Genomic DNA, 24,319 nt, shown 5'->3' with positions numbered 1-24,319 from the left:
ATTTTGGGAGGAGGTGATTCAAATGTAATCATTTTGCACACACAATGAGATTTATCAAAACTGAAACCTGTTTGTTACCGGTGTTTTTGCATCTTTTTTTAGCACGTTTGGAAGATAGGTGCAAATTGGCACAGTGTTATGCACAGCTTGTCATTGTAGCGAGAAGGAGGCAGGAGCACTGACAGAGGACACAGAGAGCAACTCTTCCATGCGCTTGTCAACATATTTGGACTGTCAGCAATAAAAATATTAGAGACATATCATCTACGTGTATCTAGTAATATTACTGTAGAGCTGCTGGAAGGGCTAATTTGGAGCCAGTCCAAAGAAACATCCACATCATATCTTCTATGGAAAAACTCCAACTGAATTGTCTGGATCATTCCAGCGCACCATCGAGTGCCACTGTAATCACAAGCAGATATGCGGCTAGATTACTGTATGCTATATTCATCAGTGCCAGAGAGTGGAATGCAATACCAGATTATATTAAATGATTAACAACATTAAAAACATTCACCAAACATTTAAAACAATGGCTTGTTAACACCTACACTTGTCAGCATTAAAGGTCTGCACCTGTTCATTTTATTGTTGTATTGTTATACTGTATGTGTTGTATAGGTGTAAGTCACACTTTTTTTCTTGATTTGTCTGGTTTTGTATGGAATCACAGGAGTGCCAAAATTAAAAGGGAATACATGTGGAAATACAAAAAATATACAAATGTAGTCATATTCTTTTTCCATTTTGTCATTGTTTTTTCTGTATTGTCTTTGTTTTTTCCAATTTTCCGTTGTTTTTCCTGTTTTGTATTTGTCTTTTCCATTTGCTTTTTGTCATTGCATTTAGTAATGACAAATGCAAAAGCATGCAAATGCAAAATTCTGCCAGGATGATGACGAATCCGTACATGATTACATGATTTCTGCTTGCAGTGGCTATGGAGTTATGGAAACTCGGGAGCCCGGAAAAATGTCATGGACAGAAAGTGGACGCAAATATACGTTGATCAAAAGTAATTTGCATTTAGAGGCAGTAATCTTATCTTATTTAAATTTCCCAAATTACTTTGTCAGTTGTGTTGTCGCTGTGCTAGAGACAAGATGTTGCCACCCGCCCTGAAATAACGCCACCCAAATAAGAGATAAGTTTCTCTTTTTTTAGTTGATATATGAAGATATCACAGACGGTATCTGCGACTCATATCACTCCTGTTCTACTGATGATGACGTCACCGACCCAACACCGTCTCATCACCGACACGTGACCGGAAGTGAGCTTAGACGACAAGCTAACATAATATATGAATATTTTGATGGACATGAATATAGTCCAATGCGACTTATAAATGTTTTTATTCCTCTTCATTGTGTAATTTCGGACGGTACGACTTATACTCCGGAGCGATTTATAGTCCGGAAAATACGGTACTTAAAATGTTTGTATGTGATCTTTTTAACATTTCTCTGATGTTCTATTCAGATTGTATTTTGTGGTTGTTTTATTGTTTTGTCTTATTGTACTTTTGCACTTTAGGGCCTTTTTAATATAATCGCCAGGAGACTACAGATTAAAAATAGCCTCTTGGCTAATTCTGGCTTTTGAAACTCATGTATTAGCATGTAATTTATGGAACTGCATTGACCCCTACAAATAAACTAACCAGAATCTGAATATAAGTGCATTTTCCACATTCAATATCATAAGCTAAACAGTCGTAAATTTCATTTTTTATTAGGTTATAGTGTAAAACACGTATATATTCACAGTACATTACATGTTGTAGTGTAAAACATGTATGATATATTAAATGACAAAATAGACTAATATAGCATTATTATGATGCTGCAATATCTCAGCATCAGATCACCAGTGTGTTTATTTGCATCCTCCACCAAAACTCCATGCCTTCAAACCTATTCTTTTATTAACCTCTCCATGGTGACAAACGCTACCACACGCAAATCCTCATTTAAATAGGGCTGTCCGAAACACTTTTGCACATGTTAAAAATTGCGCAGTAGATCATCCGCAACACGTCCAATAATATGTATGTGCAATTTTTTAGTTTGCTCACACAATTTAGCGCTTGTTTGGAATCTTAGTAGATCTAGTGTACATCTACACAACACATGGTGTCGATGGGCACCTAGAAAGAATCGATTATTCCTTCAAGTCACCCATAATGCAATGCAGGCATGATTAGCCATGACTAGTTTGTTTTTTTGGACTGCTTCTGACAGTTTTTGCCACATCAACGCTCAGCATGGGGTGGGAGGGGGCTGTGGCGCTAATGTGACAGATGGAGAATTTTAGCACGTTTGTCACCCGGGATGATGCAAATTCATCCTAACGAGGACTTTTCAAACATCTAAAAAAGGGGAAAAAATTGAATATGAGGTATTCCTTCCTCTATACTGTATACTGTAGCTGCATTTTGGAGCCTTAGTAATATGCTGTTATTATTCACTTTCTTGGACATCTACCGTCCTTTTCAGGTATTCCATGTCCAATAATAATAGCCTGGGGCATCGGGAAGCTATACTATGAAAACGAACAGTAAGTGTTCAATCATTTACTGTACAACATGTAACATTTATTTATTTGCAAGACAGAGAATATTTATATTGATTATAATGTCTGTTGCCTCTCCGCAGGTGCTGGTTTGGGAAGGAACCTGGAAAATACATCGACTACATTTACCAAGGGCCTGTTATTCTCGTGCTTCTGGTGAGCATTATTCTTTTTTTCATACACAGTAGAAGCTTTATAGTTGTACAATTAGGAATTCAACTACAACTTTCTGAATAAATATGCCTCCAAAGCTGCAAGACAGGCAGGTTTGCCAGTGCTATTCACGATGTGCCACTCACCCGTCTCCATCATGTAGTGGTTAACTTCTTATCACACTTGTTTGGCAGTTAATAATGTTACAAAAAACAGTTCCTGTTTAGTTAATAGAGATTTGATAATGCCGACAGTTTGACCCCGGAACGGATCATTTTAGTTTCTGTAATTTTTTTTTTTCAAATTGAGGTTCTACTGTTCTACTTTGTGTCTATGCTGATTTATTTCTAGTTGTTTTTGTGGTTTTCTATTCTTCTGCTCCTGTGACATTTAATGAGTGAGTCCTGCAAGTCCTAATGTACCAAATTTATTTGATATTGTATGTTTGTTCCCTTTTTAGATAAACTTTGTTTTCCTCTTCAACATCGTCAGAATACTAATGACCAAACTGCGAGCTTCAACCACATCTGAGACGATACAGTACAGGTGATTCGCTGATGCTTTTTATTTCGCTTTTAGCGGTTGTGAGAAATTCTTAGCATTTGTTGCATCAAGCGGCGCTCATAATGAAAGCTGTTAAATTTCACCTTCGCTTTAACTGGATCTAAATTCTTTGCTCATTCGATCAAATTAGACTGCTTGATTTCATGAAAGGTTCTGTGATTACAGCATGCATTAATTATTTTTATGATCAGCACATCCTGTAACTGCAGTCGTTCTGAATGAATTCAATGTCTTTGAAAGTCATTAACGTCGCAATTTGCTGTTATTGTAAGCAGTTGCTTTGTGCTTTTAGTTTCTATTTATGCTTTTGTACTCACTTTAAGCATTTATTGAGACCAAATCGGATCTTGCATCGCTATAGCTGTGGGAGAAATTAGTAATATTAATCATGGTTGATTAGCAACGCTCCGCTAGTTCATCTGCTCGCCATCTGGAGACACATTGGCAATAATGTAACTTAAAGACATCTTAGCACAGTCTGTTTATTGTGGGAAAGGGAAAGTCACACTTTAACATCATCCATGCAGGGTCCTTGTGTTTAAAACGGTTATCACTGTGATAATGTGACAAGCAACATGGATGGGTGTTTTTATTTAGCCCTATTTTTGACATAACATTATTGATGTAGTGTAAAAGTGGACAATGTTCTTCCTCCATTCTTTGCAGAAAAGCGGTGAAAGCCACGCTGGTGCTGCTTCCTCTGCTAGGCATCACCTACATGCTCTTCTTTGTCAACCCGGGGGAGGACGACATCTCGCAAATTGTCTTTATCTATTTCAACTCCTTCTTGCAGTCTTTCCAGGTAAGGCGGGTGAAGCTGTGTGGGCACTCTCTGTCTCCCTCTGTGTGAATCATGCTACTCTCCTAATGTCCTCTCATAGCATCACGGACAAGACTTGTCCTTGTCCAGGTGTAGGCTCTTTCTGATGATGCAGGGAAGCATCCTGACCGTGCCCTGTGCTCTCAGCTGTCACAAATAAGGAGGTCATGGGGGCATGATTGCTCTTCTGTGGCCATTTTTTTCCATCTCTGTCTTCAAATGCTGGACTGTTAGAGTGTAATGAAAAAAAACACAATCAGTACCACAAGGCCAATTTAGAAAGTTTTCCATATTCGAAATAGAATTTGGCCATTCCGCAGCATCATAAATACAATAAACAAAAAGGTGTACACATATAGCTAAAACGTATACACACACCGAAACAGCATACATACAGATTGCGTACTGAAAAGCATAGGTATAGGACAGGGATCTGCAACCTTTACCATCACAAAAGCCATTTTGTCTCCTCTTCCAGTAAAGAAAAATAGTCTGGAGCCACAACACACATTACACTGCTTATAAACTTTTAAAAGTTTAAACTTTAGAAATTTGTACCTGTTACAATAACAGAATTCAACAAAATTGCAGAATGAATGTGTAAATGTGTCCTTACCGCCTCCATCACTGTTTGGTACGGTAACTGTACAGCACGTGATAGGAAGGCACTCCAGCGGGTGATCAAGACCTCACAGAACATTGTTGGGGCAGCCCTCCCCTCACTGCATGACATTTATACATCTAGAGTCCTACGCAGAACACACAACCTCATCAAGGACAGCACACATCCACAACACTCATTATTCACACTCCTACCGTCAGGCAGACGCTACAGGAGTTTGAAGTCCAGGACCACAAGGCTGGCAAACAGCTTTTACCCACAGGCCATCAGGCTCCTCAGCGAAGCACTCGCACACGCCGCACGCAACACACGCACACACTCATAGCACTTTATTTATTTATTTATTTATTTGTATTATTTACTTGTATTAATGTCTCTTCTGTTGTTGCTTAATTTATTGGTATATATGTTTATGTGTTTATGTTTCTTATGTTCTTATTCTTTCATTTGTTTTCTTTCTTTTCTTGGGAGAATGAACAGAATAAGATTTTCATTGCATGGTATAACTGCTGTTTTACTATGCACATGACAATAAAACTCTCTTGAATCTCTTGAATCTTAAAGCGTACTTGGAAATCATTTAAATACTGAACTATATAGACCATTTTGAGTCGTTCCCTTATTTGTGTAAAATTAAGACAAGATGTAGCCAACTTTATTATAAAAAAGCCCATCAGAGTTCACATATCTGCATATCACTGTGTCTGCTCAATATCGTTTACCTCACTTGACTGATTAATGTCATCAGTTTCCATTGGTCCTGTCCTTGACTGTCTTTGTAGAGAGTGGAATTTCTTTCATTTTCAGAATTACTTTGTGTTTATTTTAGGGCTGTCAATTTATTTACTTAACTAATTTATTTAATTACGTTGAAAAAAATGTTGCGTAATTAATGCATACTTGTATGCATCATGGCAAGCCACCTCTCTATTATGACGACAGACGGCAGCACAGTGTAGCGTCCCACAGAGTCACACAGAGTCTGCTCCTCTTTTATAACTTTATTCTGACCTGAACACATCAACAGCAGTGCAATTCCAACACCATATACAGTGGTGTGAAAAACTGTTTGCCCCCTTCCTGATTTCTTATTTTGTTGCATGTTTGTCACAAATAAATGTTTCAAATCATCAAATAGATTTAAATATTAGTCAGTGACAACACAACAGAACACAAAATGCAGTTTTTCAATGAAACTTTTTGTTATTAAGGGAGAAAAAAAGTTTAAAGGAACTTGGGTTCTGCAGCAGCACAGTGATCCAAAACACACCAGCAAGTCCACCTCTGAATGGCTGAAGAGTGAGGGTGCGATGTTCGAACTGCGATGTAGAGAAGGAGGACTATATACAGTGGTGTGAAAAAGGTAGAAAAAAAATCTAACTTACATGATCCTGTGTGAAAAAATGACTGCTCTTTAAATCTAATAACTGGTTGGGCCACCCTTAGCAGCAACAACTGCAATCAAGCGTTTGCGATAACTTGCAATGAGTCTCTTACAGCGTTGTGGAGGAATTTTGGCCCGCTCATCTTTGCAGAATTGTTGTAATTCAGCCACTTTGGAGTGTTTTTCAGCATGAACCACCTTTTTAAGGTCATGCCAGAGCATCTCAATAGGATTCAATTGACTAGGCCAGTCCAAAGTCTTCATTCTCTTTTTCTTGAGACATTCAGAGGTGGAATTGCTGGTGTGTTTTGGATCGTTGTCCTGCTACAGAACCCAAGTTTGTTTCAGCTTGAGGTCACGAACAGATGGTCGGATATTCTCCTTCAGGATTTTTTGATAGACAGCAGAATTCGTGGTTCCATTTATCACAGTAAGTCTTCCAGGTCCTGAAGCAGCAAAACAGCCCCAGACCATCACACTACCACCACCATATTTTACTGTTGGTATGATGTCCTTTTTTTCTGTAATGTGGCGTTACTTTTACACCAGATGTAAAGGGACACACACCTTCCAAAAAGTTCAAGTTGGTCAGACCACATAGTATTTTCCCAAAGGTCGTGGGGATCATCAAGATGTTTTCTGGCAAAATAGATCGTCTTGGAACTCTGCCATGCAGGTCGTTTTTGCCCAGTGTCTTTCTTATGGTGGAGTCATCAACACTGACCTTAACTGAGGCGAGTAAGGCCTGAAGTTCTTTGGATGTTGTTGTGGGGTCTTTTGTGACCTCTTAGATGAGTCGTCGTTGCGCACTTGGGGTAATTTTGGTTGGCTGGCCAGTCCCGGAAAGGTTCACCACTGTTTGTGGATAATGGCTCTCGGTGTGGTTTGCTGGTGTCCCAAAGCTTTCGAAATGACTTTATAACCTTTTCCAGACTGAGAGATCTCACTTAATCTCACTTATGTTTTAATGGGGGGGGCAATCATTTTTTCACACAAAGCCATGTAGGTTTGGGATTTTTTTCTCCCTTAATAATAAAAAGTGTCATTTAAAAACTGCATTTTGGGTTCAGTTGTGTTGTCGTTCACTAATATTTATTTGTTTGATGATCCCAAACATTTAAGTGTGACAAACATGTAAAAAAAAAAAAGTAATCAGGAAGGGGGCAAACACTTTTTCACACCACTGTACATGTCTACGGTACACCTAGACACAACTCAGGTACACTTACACACATGTAAAATATACCCCCAGTTGTAAGGTGTACATACACACACAAAAAATGTACACATGGGTAAAAGGTATGCACACACTAAAAATGTACTGTATGCACACAGATAGGTGTATACATACACTAAAACAAAAATAGATAGAAAGGTATACACGTGGGCATAGAGTATATACATGCATCCAAAAAGTATACACAACGTTAGAAGGTATACACGCACACATAACCTGATTGTATACACATAGCAGTTTCCTCTAAAAGCTAGATTGAAATCCAAAAAACAGTTTGAGGCCCCACTGTGTGTAGTATGAGTCATAATTGGGGTTGTTCCATTTCAAATCAGAGCTTTTCTTCTCTTGAAAGCAATGATGTAATGACTGTGGTGTCATTACATTGTGTGTACTCACAGCAATATGTGTTGTCTGCAGGGCTTCTTTGTGTCTGTCTTCTACTGCTTCCTGAACGGAGAGGTGAGTCTTACACATACTCTTAGCTCTGACTTGTTTCATGAGGAAGGAAAGAAGAGCCATTACAGTGGATCCCCGCACATTCGCAATTTACCATTAACGGCCCCGCAAATTTCAAAGTGACTGACGAGTGCGATGGAGATCAATTATGATGTGATCATGAAAATGCATGACATTGGCTTGTAAATGTGTGAAAAGAACTTCAGCACAAGCGCTCATCTCTGTTTATGTGTTGTCAGGTTCGCTCTGCGGTGAGGAAAAGGTGGCACCGCTGGCAGGACAACCATGCCCTGAGGGTGCGAGTGGCCCGAGCCATGTCCATCCCTACCTCACCCACAAGGGTCAGCTTCCACAGCATCAAGCAAACCACTGCTGTGTGACACAGTGGAACACACACACACATCCACATCGACTGAGGGATGAGACTTTATCTTCTGCACAACCACAGAAGACTGTAATCCGCTAACTAGATGGTCGTGTGGCTACAGGTGAGATGACTTTCCTTGCTCCCTGATAAGAACAATGGGCCTCATTCACGAATATCTTCTTAAAAGTCTTCTTAAAAAGTGTACTTAAGAAGGCGTGGGTTGGAAACTGCACCACATTCACGACACGTTCTTAAGTAGGGATAATCGTTCGCACCGGTGTTCTTAGGTTGATGAATGCCAACAGCGATGCCCGTGCATATGAGGCCGAATTTGCATAGGTCACCGCCTATTATTTCCTATATAAGGTCAAAAATGTGCCGTGCGCATGTTGTTATCTGGGGGTGCTATGTGCGCAATAGACACACCACGTTTCATTGCGATGTTATTCTGATGATCCTGCACACCTGCAAGAACAGAGAGGGAAGCCTGAAGCCTGAAGCGGGACATCAAATATTCGTGGCTTTCAGCAAATAAATCTAATGGTCCCTTTACATTCTCTCTCTGCGCAGCGCACGTCCAGCCAGCTATTTTTTTTTTTTTTGATGAATTGGGATTTGAATATATATTTATCCATGGAGTATATTTTAGTTGTTTTGATGATAAATAATTGTTGGGATATTTTATTTGCACTACATTTTTTGGGATCAGGTTGCAAAATCCATCATGAGGGCGATTGCGCATTGAAAGTGCAAGCTTTGCTTGTGCGTAAGAGTCCTCCTGAGCGTTCGTGGAATTTGTTCTTAGATCTAAGAACTGTGAGTTAAGAACACGTTTTGTGAATGCCAAAAATCTTCGTAAGAAGGCTTTAAGAACACATTTGTGCGCAAGAACGTTTCGTGAATGAGGCCCAATGACGCTGCAGTTTAATGGACAACATAAGCAGGATTATTCATCATGAGTGCAAGTCAAAGCGGGAAGTCTCGATGGTCCGATCAAGCATGGTGTTACCATTTTTGTCTGATGATGTCACACTTGCTGTCGTTTTATCATTAAATTATAAGAGGGAACATTTTTTAATTTAAGTCGCAATGTCAATGTATCCCAACGACTAAAGAAATGGAAAAATGTGGTAAGACAATGAAAGCACAGCCAGAAGCCATTTCTTTCATTTCTTTCTTGCGAAACGAGATCAAAGGATTAAGTTGGTGTATCGGGAACAATATTCATGGTCCAAATAAGCCATCTTAACTGTACAGTGGAAAATTAAGTTTGAAAAGTAAAAAAAAGTCTTATTGTTATTGATACAACAAAAAGTCATGTTTCAAGTTTGCAAGAAGAAAGATGTAAGATTATGAAATGTTATCATATAACAATGAAGTCATAATAGTACGTGAAAAATGGCATAACGTCGTAAGAAAAATGTTGCAGTTTCACCAAAAGGCATAATAGCATGAGATAAATGTGGTAATGTTACAAGAATAAAGCCGTAAAAATGTAATGTTGGAAAAATAAAGTGGTAATGTTATGAGAAAAATGTTGGAAAATTATGAGAAAAATTTGGTTTCAAGAAAAATGTAGTAATGTTGCAAAAATAAAGTAGTAATATTACAAGAAAAACATGTAAAAAATGTCATAATGTTACACGAATAAAGTGGTAATTTTAAACGACGGGAAAAAATGTGGTTTCAAGGAAAAATGGTAGTGTTTCAAAATTAAGGAGTAGTGACATTACAAGAAAAATGTAATGTTGGAAAAATGAAGTGGTATTATGAGACAAATCTTGTAGAATTGCAAGAAAAATTTGGCTTAAAAAAAAATGTGGTAATGTTGCGAGAATAAAGTGATACAATTTGAGGAAACGTGGTAGAAACATTGGTGTAATGTTACACCAATAAAGTGGTAACATCAAGAGAAAAAGGTTGTAAAATGATGAGGAGATGAGAAAAAATGTATTTCAATGAATATATGGTAATGTTTCAAGAATAAAAATGTAATGCTACCATAAAAATGTAATGTCATTAGAATAAAGCTGTGATATTACAAGAAAAATGTAATGTTGGAAATATAAAGTCGTAATGTTGTGAGAAAAATGTCGAAATGTTACACGAATAAAGTGGTAATATTATGGGAATAATTCTGTTAAAATTACAAGAACATTTTGGTTTCAAGGAAAATGTAGTAATGTCACAAAAATAAAGCGGTAAAATTAGTTCAGTTCAGTTCACGATTCAACATGTCTGAAAAGGAGTAGGAAGAAGCAGAGCTTATTTAATCACACCCCTTCTTCAAACTACAATGGCTATTTATTTATTTAATAATTCCTTTATTTTTCCTTTTCTCACTTCCTGTGTTCATTATACACTGTTTACACAAAGCAAAAAATGACAAGAAATATGTGGTAACGTGGGCCGCACGGTGTTCTAGTAGTTAGCATGTTGGCCACACAGTCACAGTCAGGAGATCGGGAAGACCTGGGTTAGATTTTAATGCTCCGTTGGGCATTTCTGTGTGGAGTTTGCATGATCTCCCCGTGCGTGTGTGGGTTTTCTCCGGGAACTCCGGTTTCCTCCCAAATTCCAAAAACATGCATGTTAGGTTAATTGGCGACTCTAAATTGTCCATAGGTATGAATGTGAGTGTGAATGGTTGTTTGTCTATATGTGCCCTGCGATTGGCTGGCGACCAGTCCAGGGTGTACCCCGCCTGTCGCCCGAACTCAGCTGGGATAGGCTCCAGCATACCCTCGTGACCCTAATGAGGAGAAGCGGCATAGATATTTGATGGATGGATGTGGTAAAGTCATGAGAATAGAGTCGTAAAATTTCAAGAAAAATGTTATAATGCTACATGAATAAAATGGTAATATTATGAGAAAATGTGCAGTGAAATTATGAGAAAAAATTGGTTTCAAGGCAATGTTACAAGAATAAAGTGGTAATATTATGAGAAAATGTCATAATGTCATGTGAAAATGACATAATAGTATGAGTAAATGTGGGCATTTTACAAGACAAAATTGAGTGATGTTACAATAATCCAGTGGTAATATTACAAAAACATGTTATAATGTTAGAGAATAGCGTCGTAATATTAATAGAACAATGTTAATGTTTCTCAAGCAAGTTTAATGAGGTGGGTTTTAGCGTGAGTCTTGAAGGGGTGCAGGTCAGTGCAGTTACAGGTGAGTGCAGGGAGCGAGTTCCAGAGTGAAGGGGCAGCGAAACTAAAGGATCTGTTGCCCCGGGTCCGCTGCTTGGCTATTCAGGGTGGTGACAGGAGATTGGCGTCAGAGGAGCGAAGTGGGGAGTGAAGGCGGAGGAGGTCTGTGAGGCAAAGGGGATCAGATTGTGTAATGCTTTAAAAGTGAGTAAAAGGATTTTAAACTGTATACGATATTGGACAGGAAGCCAGCGGAGGTTTCGGAGGACGAGGGTGATGTCACAAGGGCGAGTGTGAATGAGTAAGCGGGAAGCAGAGTTCTGAATATACTGAAGTTTATTGAGGGCTTTGTATGGAGGACCGTAGAACATGTTGTTACAATAATGGAGTCTTAAGAACGTTTAAAGGAAAATATAGTCATGTTATGAGAATAAAGTGGTGACATTACGAAAAGACACATAATGTTGCAAAAAAAAGTGGTATTATTACAAGGAAAGTGGCGTAATGTTATGATAAAAAATGTTTCATTTTTGCTAAATTTGTTATTCCCGTAAGAGTAGATTTGAGTTTCCTTTATCTTCTAAGAGTATAGTTTATTTCACCCAACAATTCTACTTCAGTCGGGTCAGATTACGTTGTTTTCCACGAAAAATACACCTTTATTCTCCATTGTGAATTGAAAAATTTTCTTGAAAAAATGCAACTTTTTTTGTAATATTACGACTATATTCTTCATTTATTCTTTTTATTTTACGAATAAATGTTTTTTTTTCATTTTCAAACTATTATTTTTATTCCTTAATTATTTCACTCTGCTTTATCTTTTCTGTCGAATAGTTTAGCCCAATTTTTTTTTGTTACATAATAAGCTTGTAGTTGTAGCCTCATGTGTTAAAAGCTGTTAGGCTAATCAAGAAGTGGACATCTTAAAGAAGCCAATGCTACATTACATAGACATGTGCTATACAGTTGAACCCATAGACATAGATAGACGCAGCATCGAGTGGGTTTGTCCACTGCTGCGATACGTCAACATCGCCGCCCTATTGGATGGGTCAAGGCTGCGCTGTAAATGAATACAAGTCAATGTACTTACATTTATAAAGCGCCTTTCTACAAAGACATGTAAGTGAATTCCTCTTGTTTATACTGAACTATCCCTTTAAACACCATCAGTAGTCTATGAAGAGGGTCGCTTAGCTTAGCTGAGTCTAGCTTAGCAAATACACAGAACATAACCATTTAAATTGGTAATGAATTAACAAATTAACTAGTAATGAACTAGTTAATTAATCAATCAAGCAATCAAAATATTGGTGTTGGTCATCATAAGACAGTTTTGAGTGAAGGTAGCTAAAAAAAATTCACTTTCTAGGATAAGATTTAGCCACATTTTTGACATGTGGAGTGAGCTAACAATATCTAGCTAGCCAGCTAGCTGTTTCGACATGCTTTGCAACATCCCAAAACAATACAAATGGTTACAATATCAAGTGAAAATGACCTGAAACCATTCAACCATACAGTATATTCCCAAGTATTATCATTTATGTGCATATTTTCATCATGACACTAAGTTCTTTTATGGTTTAAAAATAATAATGTTATTTATATATTTATTTACAATTCCTTTTCATAAGTAAATGAATGGCATTTATCATCAACTGTGACTAACTGTATGTGTGTCTTATACTGTACATGAATCCTAAGAATATACTGTACAATGTAAAATATAAATTTCATATTTGTATTTTGTACAAATTTGTTACATTACAAAGGGGCATTGTGCATATATACAGACAGTATTTGTAATATTTCTCTACTTGTGCAGCTACACATGTGTACATATGTGTATATGTCTGTCACCAATACTGTAATAAAATGTTGCAGAAACATTCATCATTCACAATGACGTTCTACAGCCTGTGTAATGTCTTTAATGAAGTTAATCGGACAGTAAAAGTGCCAAAGTGCTTTGAGTACCTTTTAGTCAGAAAAAAGCTACAAGTGAAAGTGCATTTACATAAAAATATACAGGGAAATGTCATACGATGAGGTGCTGCAGTACTCCACCTCGTCCCGAATGGACAGGCGGCACATGCCTAAGCCCCTCCTTCTAAAGAGGGGAAAAGCCATTGCCAGCTGTTTAAAAAAAATACACAGCATGAATACGCAGCAAGTGAAGTACTTTAAATCTATTCTTAGGCTCTGCTGAATGAATAAATGAATGAATTTGACTGCCAAGATGCAGAATTATATAGCCAAGCTCACCAGGAGGTGATCAGACTTGTACAACAAAGTATCAGAACATTCCCTGGAGAAGGACAGGGTGCACATTTTTCATGTACAGCTAAAAGGTAAGACCACAAATGTTTTAGTTTACAAAAAAAACAAATAAATGGGACTAAAATGTACTTGAAAACCAAATTTTTAACAAAAGTGAATTATTCGCTTCTATATGAGCAACCTCTTTATGAGCAACCTCTATAACATAAAAAAACTCCAAAGGAGTCAACGCCTCACCAACCATGATCCTCACCTCACTGCACTTTTCAAGGTAAAATTTTCTCCAAAAATTGGGTTCTGTTCAACTTAAGAGGCTCCACTGTATCTAAATGTTGTTATCCCCTCCATTTTAGTTGCTCACTGAGCAGAAATATTCGCTAGATTTTATCTTCTCCTCCATTTAGCTGCTGATTGAGGTGAAATCCTGCAAGATTGGCTGAAGTCTCAGGTAATGGCTGTTATTTTTCGCCCAAAATCTTGGTTGAACTCAAAATTTGATGACGTTTGGTTTTGTTCCAATTAAGATGCTCCACTGCATCTCTAGATGTTGTTATTGTCTCCAAAAAACCCCAGCAACAACAAAAGTAACTTTTCTGTGTTTTTTGGATTAAAAACTGCAGTCGTCCCTTGCCAAATCACGCTTCGAATTTTTGTGGCTTTACTATCACAGTTTTTCAAAATGAATAAGTTAATAAATCATCGCTGTTTTGTAGTTGAATATGGCCTATTATTGGTCAAAGAATATGCATATGGAAGCAAATCTTACGTATTTTTTGCCCAAAACGGGGCTTCTCAAGTAGTGGTGCGGTCAAGGAGGAGCGTGTGAGGCAGGGAGGACTTCCATTATTAGTGCAGACTTGCCAACATGTACTAATTTGTCGTACTCAGCATGCAATTTGACTGTTGAATACTCTTGTATGCTTCAATAGATATTATTCTTTTCGTAATAGTATAGTATTTCAAATCGGGCGGGGGGCGCGCGCGAAAGCATTTCTCTCCCCCAGTGGAGGGCATGACAGAATATAATTGAGAACCACTGGCCTAAAGTAAGCATTTTCAAGCACAAAAATGGCTAAATGTACTAAAATACAAACATAAGGCATTCAGAAGACACATTCAAAGACGTGATATGTAGTATTCTACACTGGTCACTAGGCATCAGTCATGTTACTATAATGTTCGGTTAGACACAATCACCAGACTTGATCGCCAGTACAACAGGCTTTTATGACAGGTTTGAATTAACAGGCACAATAGTCCCTAATAAAAGCACGGGCTACTGTTGCAGCCATAACCCAGGCCAAGGTGAAACTAACTCTGAACCCATGACGTCACTGACGTCACGAGCAGGAGTTTTATTTATGATTTAAATGGCGTATTTACTCTTATTATGTCTTCTATGTGGGTAATAGGAGTGTAAAGGTGATTATATGGGTGTTATTTCATGTCCAGAGGGCAATAATAATGATGAAAAAAAATTAAGATGGTTATAAACAACTTTTCTATGTTCTAAATATGAAAATATTTGATTATACATAAGGAATCAGTTAACCGCCATAAAGGGTTTTTTATTGGGTTGTCCTTTTGTCAAATGCCCCCCTCCCCCGCCATCACCACCACCACCACCACCAACAACAACAAACAATTAGCAGATAATGGTTTGTTTAGACATATAATGCTTCCCATGCTTGACAGCTACTGTGAAAGACGTGATGCTATGTAGTCGTAGTAGTAGAAGTAACAGTAGTAGTAGAAGCTTATTGTTTGCCTCCAGCTTCTTTGTGTCCTTATTAAAATGCATTATGGGAATTAGCTCTAATAGAAATAGACAGATGCTGTGTGTGTGTGCGTGTGTGTGTGTGTGCGCGCACGTGCCTACAACAGTGTTGCTTTTGCTTTACTCCTAACACATAGCGACACAATAACAGAGGACTTTCGATGTGTTTTTTTTTCTTAAAAGGGCATTCTGCTTATTCATCACATGAAGGTAAGGTCACCAATTCCACGTGATATCATCACCCAGAAACATAAATAAACATGGCGCAAAATATGCAGACTAACAGCAGTTGTTGACTAACAGCACATGTACTGAGTGACATTTTCAGCTTGTTTTGACAAAAAAAAAATATCCAAAAATCAAGATCACTGCTAACATTTTAATGCCCACTAGCGTGCATTCATTAAATTATACAATCGCCAATTGTAAATGGGTTAGTACTAGTTTGAGCAACACCTCCCTCTGCTGGCCATAATACCGAAGTACAACTATTTTAAATATAACAGGCCTTTTTTTACTTAAAATGGATTACATTTATTTTTCTATGACTCCAATTTGTAAAATAAAATGAAATAAAACAAAATAATATGTATAAATATATTAAAATACTATCAATGTTAAAGAAAAGGTTGTAAATTATCTAATCAAGTCTTTTTAAGGCTTTTAAAAAATATATTTTAACAGGTATTTTAATGGTTTATGGTTTAAATTTGTGACACAGACACACAATATTTCCTTATTAAATGTTATTTATTTCTGTTCCTTGTTCTGCATTATGCACAGGGATGAGATGAAGGCTGTCATGATGCACAATAAGGCAGCACCAAAAGGACAAAGACACAAATACAGTGGTACTGAAGTTTGTTGTTCAAGAGGCCATGAGGTATTTGACAAAAGCTTCATAGTTGATGCATCCGTTAGCATCCTCTTGGTTCTGCATTAGCTGCTCCACTTCGTCCTCTCGCATCTTCTCACCTGGAAAACACATAACTCATCCTCAAGGTGACACACACACATACATTATTCCAATATATATCCCGATATATCATCACGACGTTACCTAGCGTTGCCAGGACGTGTCTCAGCTCAGCGCCCATGACGGTGCCGTTGCCCTCCTTGTCGAATACCCTCAGGCCCTCCACAAAGTCCTCGAAGGTGCCGCGATCTTTGGCCTTGCAGATGTGCTGGTGGATGGGCAGGAACTGGTCAAAGTCCAACATCTTGGACTGCATGTCTGCAAGACAAAGTTGCAGAAGACACAACATTTGGTACACCTGTGCAATCAAATGACAATACAGAACAAAAGTTTCTAAAATTCTACCTCATTGTCTTCCCTTTTGGAAGCAAAGAGTTATTTTGACGTGGACTTGTCAAAAGTGCAAAAGTCTTGGGACACTATTAGATTTTATTTATTTATTGATTTGTGATCATAGTCATAAGACTTGAATTCCACTAAAAAGAGAGCACATTATTAGTAATTACAATTTGTGTTATTACATTTAAAACTACATCAATATTTGATTTATATATTAATTTTATTTATGAAAATGTGTATACGTTTGTACATTACAACATATTTTATTTAATCTTACGTTTTTAATTAAATAAAAAACTTCAGCAGTGGAGTGATTGGAGCATGAATACCTTCAGCTTTGGGCTTCCCAAGAACATACATGATCTCGGCGTTGGTGGGATTCTGTCCCAAAGCTCGGATCAGATCCCCACACTGACCGTAGGTAATTTTCATCTCATTGTTGGCAGTCCTGTCAAACAACTGGAACGCGTCCTTAAAATCTGGACAAGCAAAGACAAAAAATTTGGTGACTTTTCATCGCATTTATCTTGAGTCGTCACGCTATCGCATTTTTTCAAAAACGTATTAATACACTGATCGCTCTTTTGTGGTTGATTAAGGCCGTTTATTATTCAAAAAATATTGTAAGACAAGTCATATGAAGTATTCACTCGTTACCTCAGTAGTTACATTACATCACTACTGTAGTGCTGTTACATTAATTACCTTACATTACATGACCTTAACTTGCACTGCATGGAGTCAGTCATGGATGCAGAGTGAAACAAGTTTTCCTCCCATTCTGTGTACAGTTTTTGCTTCATACTTTGTCCTTTTCCCCACTCAGTTTGAAACCCTTTCTTAAGTTGACAATAAATAAAGTGGAGGCTAACTAGTTAGCCCGGTAGCTTGCTATGCTTAAAGCGGCGGCTGTCTCTTGGGTCCCTGCAGAGATCCCGTAGCCTGCGCGTAAGAGTTGCGCAATGTGTTGTAACCAAAGCCCCACATTATGTTCAAAATATTAGTTCTAACATGTGAGTTATTATGTCTTATTATTGCTTACCATGTACCATGAGGGTAAAGGTGACTATAGCAGTGTTACATCATGTCTACAGAGCTCTAATGATAGTAAAAGACGTATTTACAAAGTTAGAAACAGGTTTTCTATGCTCTAACTACCAAAATATATATGTTTTAATTTTGAATCCTACTTTGTGAAAAGCCAGTCATCGCGGTCGGGTCTGAACCAATCAACCGTGATAAACGAGGGACGACTGTATGTAAAAAAAAAAAAAAATCACAAGACAGAAATTTCACAAAGGTTTTGCAAAGAGTTTTTAGATTTTGACACCAACATAGATTATTTTTGCTTTAAAAAAGGAAAAAATCTACATGAATCACATTGGGAATTATGACATCATACTGAAAAAACATCACCAATTACAGATTTTAAATAAACGTTCCAATGAGTCGACATTACCTGTAGGTTACTGTGATGTAGGTGTGTTAGGGTTAGGGTTAGCAAATCAAGCGCTCCTTTTCTTCTTTGTGTGACTTGCTGTCAACGGTATGTTGTCAACTTCCTCTGAGCTCACTTGCAAACAAACATGCCGTCAATTGAGTGGGACATCTTCAGTGTTTCAGAGGAAGACAAAAAAGCATCAAGTTTCAACACTTATCAACCACCTGAAACAACAGCACCGCTACAGGGCTTGTTCCTATCGGCGCAAGGTTTGTAAAGTGCAAAAAGTTTGCCAGAGATGACCTGAGGGCTAAAGCGATCCGCAATTTCATCATGGAAACAATGAGACTGGAAGACCAGCCCTTTACCATCATTGAAGAAACTGGCTTCTGTCTGCTAGTAACTCACTTGGAGCCACGGTTTGGACTTCTGAGCCGTCGCTATTTCCTGCATGTTTTCTTAATACGAATGACGTCATATTTGGTTAGGACAAATCTACAGGTACAACTTGTAAAATCCAATGTTGTTTATGTCGTTCTTACCTCTAGGTGTGCACAAACTAAAGTTAAATCTCAATTTAAAAACAAATGAAATAAATGAACTCTAATTGAGTTATCGGTATGGTTCTTGAGAAACAGGAGGTTATCGATATTGGTATTTGGTAATTGTTATCATTTTGGTAATTGGTCATTTTAATGTTGTAATAGGGTCTTACATATTCCACAAGTGAAGTGTAAATGTGGGAAAATGTTGCAAAGATGATAAAATGATGTAAAACCCTGAATAAACATCCCTAATATTGATATGCCTCAATGGTACAACAACAACAAACAATGATAATAACTACACTATAATATAAAGTAACATATAATATAAAAGTGACAGTGAAGCCCAAAGTTCTCTCAAGCAAGTGTGCGTTTCTTAGCTTAGTACTAAAACACTGTGTGATCAGGTGTTGCCTCAGTGTTTTTGCACACTTCAGTAAAGAGAGGAATAAAAGGCACATCCTGTTATAAATAACACACAGGACAACTTAGCGTACCTTCAATTTGCTCGGGGGTGAATTCCAGCTGTAGAGAGAAAGAAAGACAAGTCGGACAAGTCAAGGTGTTGCAGCCTAAGAGGGCAAAAGTACGGTGGCCGAGAAGTGCAAAACACGTTAAGAAAAAGCAAAACAAGTTACAATGAGGATGAAGCGGTATAGAAAATGGATGGATGGAAGTTACAAATACGCCACCCAAAAGGGGAATGTACCAAATCCCGGAATTATAGGAAGTGATGACATTTGGACCAATCAGCTTTGAGGAGTTGGTACATTCCTTTTCCAGTTAATGTTGGTGGCCGAGAAGTGCTAAACACTTTAACAAAAGCAGAACAAATTCCAATAAGACACCCAGAAGGGGATTGTACCCCTGTTATGTTAACTCTAAATGTTACCGCTTCCTGTGTGTGATTGTATTTTGTTAGTTTAACACCAAAATATTAATGTCACCAAATACGTATGCTAACCTATAGCCAAGGCTTTGTATAGTTTGGCCCCCAGCCATTTTTTTGTCAACAAAAAACGTCTCAGTGATGTTCTTGAGCTTCTTAAGTACCGTAGGCATGCAAAAATGGATGGTGGCAGACAGATATCATGAATCCATAGTTTCTTTCCCCTCCTACTCTTTGCTCTTCTGGGGTAGCGTGGGTGGTCCTCTGTTCTCAGACATAATGAATATCATATTCTGTGGCTTCATGGCAGGTGCGTTTTTTAAGCAGGAACACGCTGCGATAATATAATAATTATAAAGGCACAAGATCAACTTTCCATGAGGTGTTGTGTTGCCTGTTCAGCTTCACTGATTACCACTACAAGGATTCTGCACTGCATATGGTTACAACTATGATCCTTTTTAACCACTGGTCAATGAGTTTACGTCAGCTTGCGCTACCATATTTGTGTCACATGGTGTCTCTAAAGCTCTTTACACACTGGATAGGCTTTTTCTCTATCATTAAGCCATTGTGTGTTCTTTACATGCTGGATTGGCTTTAAGGTCCATCCATCCATCTTCTATGCTGCTTATCCTCGCTAGGGTCGCGGGTATGCTGAAGCCTATCCCAGCTGACTTTGGGTGAGAGGCAGGGTACACCCTGGACTGGTCGCCATACAGACAAACAACCATTCACACTCACATTCGTACCTATGGACAATTTTGAGCCACCAAAGGATGTGGGAGGAAACCGGAGTACCTGGAGAAAACCCACACACGCACGGGGAGAACATGCAAACTCCACACAGAGATGCCCAACGGAGATTCGAACCCGATCTCCTGACTGTGTGGCCAGCATGCTAACCACTAGGCCACCGTGTGGCCCTTTGGCTTTAAAGTGTTCCTATGAAATCAGTCAAATATAACATTCACTAATTTTTTCTTGCATTGTCGCGCAATTTGCCATGGCAATACATGTAATTTAGTCGGTACGCCTGAAAAGCGTGAAGACGTTTTGGCACTGTTTGTGTTCTGTTTACGCACAAGTTATGCATAAGGCATGCAATTTGTGACTGAAAATGGTGCACAGTGGCACGTAATGCTTAGGCTTGTTTACGCCTAAGTCATGTATTGCATTTTATGCATTGTCACCACCACTTCCCACATCCCTCAAGCAGTTGTGGCATTATTTGGTCCTGCTTTGCAATTGTCAAAGGAGATGTTGAAGAAGCTCTCATTGCAGAAAAGAAAATGCGTCCATATTTTCTAGCAGCTATACTATTACTTCTTGTCAAAGAGGAGAGAATGGAGAAAGAAGGCATAACCCTGACTAGAAGAAGGAAAGCACGGATGGTGTGGATGATGACGCGAAGCTGGAATCATTCTGCTACAATTATAAGGTATGTGACACGCTTTGATATGCACTGCCCGCATTGTTTGTGAATAGCTTGCGCTGTGTTAACGACTAGTTCACTCCCTTGGCACGAAGATTATGCGTGCCGGAATTTTTGAACATTTCAAAATTTTCTTTGCGCATTGTCATAGTGTGCACATACATCACACCTGTTTATGACCAATTTACTCATTGGCAATCAAACTTGCATACCACTGCGGGTAGAAAAATTGTGCAAATGTCAAGGTGGCTTAATAGAGCAATGTGTGCTCTTTACATAATTAGCTCTATTAGACAGATTTCGTAGGAGCACTTGATAGCCAATCCACTTTACATGCTGGATTGGCTCTAAAGTGCTTTGATGAAATTAAGTTGCATTGGCTTTAAAATGCTCAGTTGAAATCAGTCTAATAGAGCCAGTGGGTGCTCTAAAGCTCTTTACACGCTAATGTTAAATGTGCTTTGATGCTTTTTTTTGAAAATGTTGATACTATTTTTATAATATATAATTGTCTGGCATTTGTAGGACATCTGTTGCATATCAAGTGAGAGCAGTGATAGAAAAGCAATGATGCAGCAATGATGTCCTGGCATTGCCTCTAAGTATTCAGTAGCAACAATCAGACTACAGTGGTACTCGGCTAACGTCCGGTGTGTTTTTCAGTTGACATCCAAAATTTTTGCAAAAATTTTGCCTTGGCCTCTGTTTGCCCACTTGTTTAGCGTCCAAATTATTGGTTCTAGAACGTTGATATTTACGTTGAAATATATATATTTTTTACATTTTTTTTTACATTTTGTGTTATTTTATTAATTGATGGTTTTGTAATGGGGGGGTTCCGACAAAACTAGGTAAAAGTGATGTTAAATGTTGAGTTGTCCATTTATTTGTCATTTGTAATTGTTTTTGTTTTAAAAACTATAATTATGCTCTATAAAATGTTTTTTTGGGTGTCTGGAACGGATTAATTGGATTTACATTATTTCCAATGGGAAAGTTTGCTTTGATCAGAGTCCGTTTTGGTTTGAGTCAGACCTTCCGGAACGGATTAATGACGTTAACCAAGGTACCACTGTACTACAATATCATCCCAACGCTGTTCTCAACCACTATGGGGCCTTGGTGACACTGTTTTTGAAGAACATACGGGTATACTCTCTCTGTCAGGGGTGCCCATTATGTCGATTGCGAGCTACCGGTCGATTGCGAAGGTAGTGTGGGTCGATTGCATGTATCACCCGCATCATAAATGTCACATTGTAGATGTCATATGACAAAAGTCAGCTGACATTAAAGGGATAGTTCGGATTTTTTGACATGAAGTTGTGTATAACATCCCCATCAGCAGTGTAGTCCAATAACAGCGGCTTACTGTGATGAAGAACGTAGATAAACTATCTCAGCTGTAAGACGCCTATATTTGGAACAAAGTTATCTGTTCACTTCCAGTGGCTGCTTTTGTAGAAAAAAGTGTCCTGAAATCCACTATAGAAATGTGTGTTTTCCACACTTTGTTTGTGAAACTAGGATTTCATGATTATAGAAATTGGAAAATGTGCCAATTGCTGAAACCTTTTTAATAAGTTGCCTTGATTTCAGCTGCATTGTCTTTTGCGCAATCATTTTCATTTCGTGTATATCTGTAATGTTCCATAGCAAATGCTAACTGCACGTAATACATGAACTGTGTGTCTAATGAACGCTACGTAGCTATTCTGACTGATAGTACCACCGATACTCGGTTTATGCACACAACTATCGAGCAATTATGTGTAATTATCTTTATTGCCAAATTGAATTCAACTATGAATTATTGAATGATATCAACTATTTTGATGACCTGTAATCTTTGAAACTGTGAATGTGAAATTCTAATCATTAGTATAGCAGTTTCAAAGTTTACCGGTTACATTTTATATATACTGTATGTTATCTGTTTTCCTGTTTTATAGGTAAATCATTGTGACTTGTAACTTGCATGGTGAAAAAGTGTGGGCACCCCTCATATACAGGTACAATGTTCATCATTTATAATTTATATTTTTTAGAAATATACTAAATATATATATTCTCTATGTTTATAGTAGGAGCTACATTTTTGGGACTTGGCCATTTTCAAAGTAGCTCACAGGCTGTCAAATTAAAAGGCTTTCATTCTGATAACTCCAAAAATTATGTAATGCCCTGTGTCTTTCCGAAAGTGATTGCTATTATATGCTGTGATGTATTACCTAGCATTATAGTCTGTTTTTTGTTTTCTTTGGCCTTTCAGATGCAGTGACAGTATCTCTCAACATTCCAAAGGGCACATGGAGAGATTAGCATTCTCTAGTTTACCATATTGACCCGAATATAAGATGACCTTATTCAACATCCATTTTGATCAAAGAAAAAATGTTTCATGACACAGCTGGTCGACAACACTTCATTGATCACTTTTATCTTAAAATTAGCATAATAATTCCTCTTCTGTTGGCTAACTTGCTAACAAACTTTGAGACACTTTTTCTGACTTCAGTGCTCTCTGTGTGAATGACAGGAGGAAAAGCTCTGACTCCTGCTGGTTTTCATGTATAAGTCTCTAAAGCCCGAAAATAAGATGTCTTTTTCAGACTTTTTTCTCTGGAAAATATCATAGTCTTAGAAGTCTTACATTAGGGTCACAGCAGTGTTATTACTTTCTACTCATGCATATTAAATGTTTTCTCTTTGATGTTGAATAAAGGATGTTGTGTTTTTACCGTTATAGATGAGGGGTTGAACACCGGGGTCTTAGGGCGCTCGGGTTCGGGCGCTTTGGGCGCTGGCGCTGGTGCGGGCTCTTCCTTCTTCTTTGGTGGCATGGCAAGAAGCTGTCAAGAAAGATGGGAAAAGACGTGGGCGGACGAGGACGGGCGAGGGCGGACGAGGGCGTCACTTCGATCCAGCTGGAATGGTCCAGGGTGGCCGATTAGGTCTCTTTATCCGGTGCCCCCAGGTGCCATCTCCACCCTCTTTACATGCCTGCTGATGCTGCCAACAATGACAGGAGCACTATAAAAGGATATGTCTTTGGTGTTTCTATTTAGGACAAAGGTTCTAGTGGGCGGCATCACGATGTTAGCTGTAATGCTTGGAACCTTCTACTAATCATGTGACCTCCTTTTTTGTTGTAGCCGTGATCTTGTTGGCTAAAAGGGTGATGGCTTTTTGTGTGGATGAATACAATTTGCAGCTCATCGATAGCATTTGGCTAAGTAACCTGCAGGCGCTATTTCATATTGATCAGGCAGACAAAAACAAATATCAGAA

The 24,319-nt window shown here is 38.2% G+C and overlaps 2 protein-coding genes across 5 annotated transcripts in view; one reads left to right on the top strand and one right to left on the bottom strand.

Annotated features, from left to right (window-relative positions):
* Positions 1-13,194, top strand: part of LOC129177189 (corticotropin-releasing factor receptor 2) — a 53,499-nt gene extending 40,305 nt beyond the window's left edge. For 2 of the 4 annotated variants that reach the window (XM_054768030.1, XM_054768032.1), the window contains exons 7-12: positions 2,502-2,562; positions 2,661-2,733; positions 3,191-3,276; positions 3,961-4,096; positions 7,775-7,816; positions 8,053-13,194. In XM_054768030.1, coding sequence (XP_054624005.1) covers positions 2,502-2,562; positions 2,661-2,733; positions 3,191-3,276; positions 3,961-4,096; positions 7,775-7,816; positions 8,053-8,193 — 539 coding nt within the window. In that variant the 3' untranslated portion in view covers positions 8,194-13,194. Of the gene's footprint in view, positions 1-2,501; positions 2,563-2,660; positions 2,734-3,190; positions 3,277-3,960; positions 4,097-4,175; positions 7,916-8,052 lie in introns of those variants that run through there. The other 2 variants (XR_008569587.1, XM_054768031.1) reach the window with 2 other exon arrangements.
* Positions 13,195-16,102: 2,908 nt separating this feature from the next.
* On the bottom strand, positions 16,103-24,055 carry myl13 (myosin, light chain 13). The gene is made up of 5 exons (XM_054766637.1): positions 23,770-24,055; positions 19,202-19,229; positions 17,048-17,197; positions 16,464-16,637; positions 16,103-16,378 (listed from the first exon to the last, which is right to left on the bottom strand). Exons 1-5 carry the CDS (start codon positions 23,869-23,871, stop codon positions 16,272-16,274), a joined length of 561 nt encoding a protein of 186 aa, XP_054622612.1. The 5' UTR covers positions 23,872-24,055; the 3' UTR covers positions 16,103-16,271.
* Positions 24,056-24,319: the final 264 nt, after the last annotated feature.

This window comes from Dunckerocampus dactyliophorus, chromosome 2 (genome assembly GCF_027744805.1).
Source record: "Dunckerocampus dactyliophorus isolate RoL2022-P2 chromosome 2, RoL_Ddac_1.1, whole genome shotgun sequence".
Lineage (NCBI taxonomy): Eukaryota > Metazoa > Chordata > Actinopteri > Syngnathiformes > Syngnathidae > Dunckerocampus > Dunckerocampus dactyliophorus.
This window is presented reverse-complemented; position numbering and strand designations above follow the sequence as displayed.